At 48.4% G+C, this 7,996-nt stretch overlaps 1 protein-coding gene across 1 annotated transcript; it reads right to left on the bottom strand.

Annotated features, from left to right (window-relative positions):
- Window positions 1–57: 57 nt before the first annotated feature.
- zbed4 (zinc finger, BED-type containing 4) lies at window positions 58–7,732 on the bottom strand. The gene is made up of 2 exons (XM_084049398.1): window positions 7,574–7,732; window positions 58–4,261 (listed from the first exon to the last, which is right to left on the bottom strand). The coding sequence occupies exon 2, from the start codon at window positions 4,053–4,055 to the stop codon at window positions 180–182; it is 3,876 nt and encodes a 1,291-aa protein (XP_083905524.1). The 5' UTR covers window positions 4,056–4,261; window positions 7,574–7,732; the 3' UTR covers window positions 58–179.
- Window positions 7,733–7,996: the final 264 nt, after the last annotated feature.

The raw sequence follows: 7,996 nt of genomic DNA, 5'->3' as shown, positions 1-7,996 counted from the left end.
TTGTCAGAACATAATATTTGCGTTCTGTGTGGATGTACTCATGACACAAAAAAACATTTCAGATTAACACAAATTCATCGTACGAAATAAACACTCTCTGGTGTGTACAGACCTTTAGTATAAATCAAGCTCCAGTCCTCAATAAAGGGTTTGCAAATGAATGCTCCATGGCCCCTCACTTAGTACTGAAAATAAATCATGGGGAGGTTGACCTTGAGGAAAAGCAGGCCCTCCATGTTTTCCAGTAAAGGCCTGGGCTGATTGGGGGCGCAGATCGTGCCGGCCGTGCTGAACAGAGTCTCCGGTTGGACGATGCTGGGGGGGCAGCCCATGTAGCGGGCGGCCACTTTGGCGAGTTCCGGCCACAGGAACTTTTTCATGTTCCAATAGTCGAGGGGGTCACAGCTTTGATCCAGAATGTCTTCCTCCAGGTACTCCAGCACCGTCAGCTCGGAGGATTTTGGCTTGTCTTCCTGCTTTATCTTGTGTCGGATGTCGGCCATGAGGGACCAGAGGTTGTCCTTGTTTGAGTGGCCGCTGTTGGACGAGGCGGCGGTGGCCTCGCCGCACCCGTTGGGCAGCGGCGGCGGCGGCAGGGGGGGCCTGGGTGGGACTGAGGTAGCTAAGGACAGATCCAGTTCACGGATGAGGTCCTGCTTGCACCGCTCGGCCTCCTCCTCCGTGAACAGTGACGTCTTGTACCGCGGGTCCAGCATGGTGGCCCAGGTGTACCGCGGGTCGTGCAGCGTGGAAGACATCCTGCTCACCAGCGCCTCCTTCAGAGACTTGAGCATGTTGTCTATGCCCACCGTCTCGTCGAACAGCAGGTCGATCTTCCTGTTGAGGATGTGGATGAGAGGTATAACCTGCCCCAGGCTGGCCGTGCGGGTGCTCATCTCCCTGCACGCCACCTCGAAGGGTTTCAGTGCGTTGCAGACGGACAGCATCACCTCCCACTGGTCACAGCTGATCATTTCCCTGAAGTTGCATTCGATCGACATCTCGTCGATGGCTTTCTGCTGCTCCACCAGCCGCTCGAGCATGAAGAAGGATGTCCTCCACTTGGACGGCACGTCCTGGACCAGCTGGTTCTCGGGGAGCTGGTGGAGCCGCTGGAGCTCGGCGAGCTTCTCCTTGGCCCTCGCCGAGCGGTGCACTCGCTCGCAGATCTTCCGCGCAATGCTCAGCAGGTTCTGCACCATCCGTTGGCTCTTTATGGCTTCGCTCACGATGAGGTCTATGGTGTGTCCGAAACACTGCACGACGACGTGCTCGCTGTCCTCCAGGGCCAGCCGGATGGCGTTGCCGTCGGTGACCGTGAAGCCCTTCCTCAGGCCTGACGAGGCGATCCACGAGTCCCACAGGTACTCCAGCTGCTTCTGGATGCTCAGCATGTCGTGGTCACAGTCGATCTGCGAGATGCTGAGCAGAGCCGAACAGTGGAAGTCCGACTCCTGGCCCTGGTGTCTGACGATCGACTCGTACGAGGCCCAGTGGGCGGTGAGGGTCAGGTATTCCCTTGTCTGGCTGCTGACCCAAACGCTGGTTGTGAAGTGGACCATGCCTCCCTCGGCCTCCTTGAGGTGTGTGAGGACAACCTCCTTCACCCGTTCGTACATGTCCGGTATGGCAGTGCTGGTGAAATAAGAAGAGGGGGGCAGAGAATACTGAGGCTGGAGGTACTCTAGCAGTCTGTTCAGGCCCGTATTCTCCACCATGGCTGATGGCTGAAGATCCAGTGCAAGCATTTCTGCGATGAGTTTGGTGATTTTTTTGGCAACCGGGTGGTGTTCGTCGAACCTCTCGGCGTTCTCCTCGAACGCGGAAGTTTCCATGAGTTCTTGTTTGACGTGAACTTCAGCAGACGGCACATCACCTGAGATACTACTATTGTTACTTTCAAGAACGTGTCCATGGAACCTCTGCATGTGCCTGAAGAGGCAGCTGGTGCCGAGGTTTGTAGTCTTTTTACCTCGACTTATTGTGCGGCTACAGTGCAAACAGACCACCTTTGTGGGGTCAGTGGGGGAAATGGAAAAATGGTTCCACAGCTTTGATGTCTTTTTACTGAACACAGGCAACGGGTGTGGCTTTTTCTCACTGGCGGGGCTGTCAGTTTCTTTGGCTGAAACCGCATCGGTTGCAGTGAGAGCAGTATAGAGGTGAGGGGAGGGCTCCTTGTCATCGGTGCTTTTTTGGTTTTTGAGGACGTCTGGGTGGCGCCTCATGAGGTGCCTCATAAGGCAGCTTGTTCCGAAGTCACCCCGCTTCCCCCTGCTGATGACGCAGGGGCAGTAGCGGCACAGTGCTTTGAGCTGGTCAACCGGCGAGACAATGAAATGGTGCCACACTTCGGATTTCACCCGTTTCATGATTTTCTTGTTTTGCTGGAAAACAGAATGCTCCTGACTGAGGCTGGGGCCCTCTGACAGATCACACGGCGAGGAAGTCAAAGGCGTGTGATCCTCCCCCTGAATGAGAAAGGAGAGATTGGGGGAAGAGTCGTGTCCTGAAAGGTTCAGGGCTGTGTCAGACAACTCTTTCACCTCCATGCTCTCCTCTATGCTCTGGGGCAGTTCATCTGATATGGTTTCTGGTGAGGAAGAAGGGAGGGGGGATTCTTTTTTTATTTCCAGCGAGTCCTGCAGGATTGTGCGGGAGAGGAGTGAGGGCGGGTTTGTGTAAGGTGGGGGAATGTGGTTGCCCTGTCCATTTTCCTCGATGACCACCTCCTTGTGGGCCCGCCACATGTGACGAATGAGACAGCTCGTGCCCAGGTCTTTCCCGTTCTTGCCCCGGCTGAATTCATTCATGCAGTGTATGCACACCGCTTTGGAGCTGTCAGCGGGTGAAAGGTAGAAGTGTTTCCACACCGCGGATCTCCGACGCGAACTCGAACCTTTCGGGGTCCCGGGCAGGCGCTCGAGCCCCCCGTCTGCTGCCTCTTCGCTGTTGATTTCATTGGAATGTGAGGTTGTGAGTGCGCCGCCGGGGCTGTCGTCGACGTTGGCACACAGATCGAGATTTGGCTCGACTTTGGGTACCGTTTCTTTGGATGATGGGTCTGTGATTTCAGCTGCTGAGGTGGACGGTAAAGTGTTCTTTGATGCAAGAGCGACGGCGCTGCTCGTGAGGTCTCCGTTTTTTGGTGAGCTTGGGTAGGGAGGTATCAGTGACAAAGGGGGGAGACCTGTCAAGTTGTTTGAGGAGGCGTCTCCCGCGTCCTGCAACAGCACAGTGGGGTGAGCCCGTCGCACGTGCCTCATCAGACAGCTCGTGCTCAGGTCTTTCTCGTTCTTGCCGCGGCTGAACTCTTTCATGCAGTATAAACAGATTGCTTTGGTACTGTCTCGTGGGGATATGCAGAAGTGGTTCCAGGCGGGGGACTTCTTCCTGGGGGTAGCGTGGCTCCTCATGGACGACAGCAGACTCTGCGTGACGGCGTCCATGGCCACGTCGTACAGGGTGCTTGTGTATCCGCTCAGCAGGTTGCTGTAGTCGTCGTTGTCTCGGGTGACAAACGGGCCCGGGAAGCTTTCAAACGGTAACCTTTCAAATGGCAGGCCTAACCTCTCCTCTTCCGGTGCTTCCGCCTCCATGCCGTTTGTCTCCCCCTCCTCCTCCTCCTCCTCCTCCTCTTCCTCCTCCTCCTGTTTGATATGTATTGTTGCTTGGTTGCCATTTTCGGACTGTTCATTCTCTATGCTCATCTCCATGTCAGTGTTTATGCCTTTGTTTGAAAGAGCCGGAGAAGCCGGATGTGCGTCTTTCGCGTTTTCCGACTCCAATTGTCTGTCGACCTGAGAAGATAAATCTTGTGCTGCCCCCTCAACGGAAGGGCAGGTGTCGTTCACCAGTGTTACCGAGGGAGGGGGAGAGGACGTCTCGCCTGCAGTGTCGTGAGGGGCAACAGTGTAGGACTTGAACACGTAGCCGTCCTGGCCGTCGATTTTCAGACACGTCCCTTTCGCTTCCCTCTTCTTACTTTCTACGGAGCCGCCGGGTTCAGTGACCATGTCCTCGCTCGCATGGGACACCTCTTCCTCGCCGTCCATAGCGGCAGCCTGAGGATTTCCTTCCGCAGGGTAATCAAGTTTGCTCTGTCAAACGTCGTCTGTGATCCGTCCAGGAGTAGTCATGGATGTTGCAGCTCTCAAGCGGCTGTCGTCGTTGTGCGTGCGTGGCCGTCCAGAACGCAGGAAGCCCGTCTGTCCTTCTCCTCCATTTAGGATGGGAATGGTTCCTCCTCGCCTCACAGGACCTGCAGGGAGATCGACAGAGAGAGAGAGAGTTGAGGGAAGGGAGGTTAAAAACTCTGGTGTCTTTCAGTCTACCTGCCCCCAAATGTCCTACTTCAGGCTAAAATTGTCATAGGAAACTATATGCATGGCGAAGGAAGAAAGCCAATTAAGATTATCGTGGAATGTAAATTAATATACTTATGTCTTTATAATAAGCGCCTCCCAATAGAACAAACAAACAAACTCTTAATTTTGAACTGGAGCAAATTACCCAGCCCCAAAATCAATGACATCAGTGTTCAACATACAACTCGTAACAGTAACGTCCACTATTATACCTAGCCTACTTGTTCAATCACCAAATAGTGAAATGAGACAACGTGCGACATAACAGCAACCTGACCACAAGCACCGCAAACCATTTCCTAAACGCCGACAAGATCTGCTGGCTTCAGTACAAACTACTGAAACTAGTGCCACGCGATTAATCAAACAAATCATCGAAAATCATGATTTTACGCTTCCGTTGTGCAATGAAACTTGTGCAATCAATTCAAACATCTTATGTGGTTATGTGGTTGAACCTGGCCCTCATCTCTTCATCATTACACAAGAAAGCCCTGTATACTTAAGATTTTTATTGCAAATGGGGACACCATAGCTAGCTTGGGTAGAGAGAGAGGCCGCCTGGGAATCCAAAGGAACCCGGTTTGCACCCCAGTCCACCAACGTTTGTGTGGAAGTGAGCCCTAAGCAAAACACTTAACCCCTAACTGCTCCATGGGTTATGTATTAATAACACTCACTGCTCCTAATAGTTAGGATGGGTTAACCCATTAAGACCTGAGGCGATTCTTAAAAATGTTTTCTAAATCCTAACAGTTTTTTCTAAAATAGCAGATCTACAAGCTCATAGCATGGCACTCGGTGCCACGCTATGAGCTTGTATATCTGCTATTTTTGAATAGCCAAAGAAATCTAAACTGACACAGATGTGTTCCAGGTCTTAATGCAGAGGACAAATTTCACATAGGTACACATGTACAGTGACAAAAGAATAACCCAAAAGAACTTGTAGACCTGCTATGTTCGCCCACTATAACATGCCCAGAATAGGGACGCTAGGACATTGTACTACCCATCTGTCCATCCATCAGATCAGAACAGAACAGTAACATCCCAGCTACATGCCATTTGGCACAAATAACACCAAACATAATTATCAATAATCACAATAAATAATCTGGATGATAATTTTAGCCATGACCATGCAGCCCTAATACAAAGTAATCTCATGTAATATCAACTCTTCATTAGAGGTTATTTTGGTTCAAACGGCTTTACAGCACACACACACACTTACTACGCAATCATCAAATTAGACCATAAATAAGTTAATAAAGAACAAAATGATGTGAAATGCTCACAGCACAAGTAATCTTCAGAATCCGAACAAAACATCTTGAAATGACTTAATCCAATATTATAATATTATATATAACATTTTGCATTGTATTATAGAACACAGTCCAGCATTACAATGGCACATATTATGAATGTGTACATGATAGGCTACCTGCCAGAGCATCCACCAGTTTCTGAATCTTTATTATAATTCATTAAGTTATTTATTATTAGAGGATCCACCGGTTATATTATTATCATATTATTATTAGTTTATTTACGTTGTTTTATCATTATTTACTGTTGAGTGCATGGAGTTGCATGACGTTTGATTTCATTTGACTACAATTTTATTTGATTAATTTTCTGATTTGACCCCTAACCAATTTTTTTTTTTTGCATCTCAGTGACTTAATATCTAGTGTAGATCATATTCTAGCAGATATGATGTGGTGTTTATTAAATTATAGCCCTATTATTATTATTAAAGACAGACAGGTCTGATCGGTCTGGTCAACCACAAGTGCTATATCATCAAGTCAGTTGTTTTATTTAAAGAAAAATGTAGAACAAACTTACTGTTACAACAACGAATGTCTAAATGTTCTTTGCATTTTATTATGGAAAACAGTCCAGCACATATTATAAATGTGTACATGATAGGCTACCTGCCACAGGATCCATTAGTTTCTAAATATTTATTATCATTATTAACTTTTTTTTATTATTATTAGAGGATCCACCAGTTATATATTATTACTATCATAATTATCATTATTATTAACACTGTGTTCCGGGTTTGTGTGCCTGGCTGAAGAAGAGAGAGGACAACAGCAGATATCCACAACTGCTGCCACACCAATGTGTTGCCATGTCCGCTTATTATAAGCTACTTAGGGCTTGTTTTTCTGTAAAGTTGCTTGTAAATATTGGTAGTTTACGGGTTGCAGTTTTTTGTGCTTGACTGCTTGTTTCTATAATAGTGTAGTTGCTTATTTGGGCTTGTTTTCTAATGTTGTATGAACCAGAGGTTCTCTAACCTTTTCATGTAGCCTAGCCTACATAACTTGGCCACAGATCTGAAAATATTGTGCGCCAGCCGCCAGGGACCCCTATTTGTGTATTTAAAATGTTTCAAAAACATTCTTTTAAAATGTTCTCTTTGAAAATAGCAGATCTGGAATAGCTGAGGTATATAGGTTTTAAAGTGTTCCTGAGGCCTGCTTCTTTTGGGCTTGTTTTCATACACCTGGTTGCTTGTTTCCCTCTCAAAACCTGGCAACACTGGCTTGGTACACCAACTCACTCACATACACTGTCTATACACGCGCACGGTGCCTGTACACACGCGCACTGTATTAAAAAAAAAACACCTCGGTATCAGACATTTAAAAAAAATAAGAAAACACCGCAAACAACAATAATTCACATTTCTATCAGCCGGGGGGGGGGCTAATAATAAAGCTCCACGGTCAGAGAGACAGGGTGGCTATCCTCACAGAGCTAACTAGCTTAGCCTAATGCTAACTAAAGTCCTTACACACAAAACAAGACCCGGGGTTTAACCCGTTAATCTGTCACAAAACATGAGCCCAACAAACAGCCCAGAACCAGCTAATGGTCAATCGCACCTAAAAGAGGACCAACGATGCCCGTCCGACATTCAAAAACATATTGGGTTCGGGTTCTTCTGGGTCTCAGGGTCTGGTCTGGTCTGGTCCAGGTCGGAACACAAGGCCACACACACACACACACACACACCGGACATACAGAAGCTAACCTGGCGAGGCAGCAGAACCCCACTGAACCACACACACACACAGCAGATCTGGACCAGACCAGACCAGATCTGGACCAGACCAGTAGCTGGTGCCGGTTTAAAGACCCCCCAGAACCGTGGATCATGTGTACATTCACACAATACGTACCGTGATCGATGTGATCCGGTCGGGACCACCGGGGTTTTGGCTCCTAAACGGTTAAAATATGACACATTTGATTGATCCACAGCGAGGAGGGAGGAGGAGGAGGAGGAGGGGGATTTCACTTTGTTGCTTTGTCTCTCTGTGTGAACACTAGGCTGCCTGCTGCTGGAGATTCACGTTCTGACGTCGTAAAGGGAGACTGTGCGTAAAGTTGCACGTGGCAGGACGCCAACACACCGGAAATGGCTCCTCAAAAATAAAAAATAATTGTGTGAACCTAGAGCAGGGGTCTTCAACGTTTTCAGGCCAAGGACCCCCTAGCTGAGAGAGAGATGAAGCAGGGACCCCCTCTATATTGTATACAATTGTATAAAATTGTGTCAGATAAACGTTTTTTTACTTGGTCTGCTCTTTTTTCCCTCTACA

This window comes from Gymnoscopelus microlampas (assembly GCF_963454915.1).
Source record: "Gymnoscopelus microlampas genome assembly, chromosome: 23".
Taxonomy (NCBI): Eukaryota; Metazoa; Chordata; class Actinopteri; order Myctophiformes; family Myctophidae; genus Gymnoscopelus; species Gymnoscopelus microlampas.
Note: the sequence above shows the minus strand (reverse complement) of the source record. Positions and strands in the feature narration are given on the sequence as shown.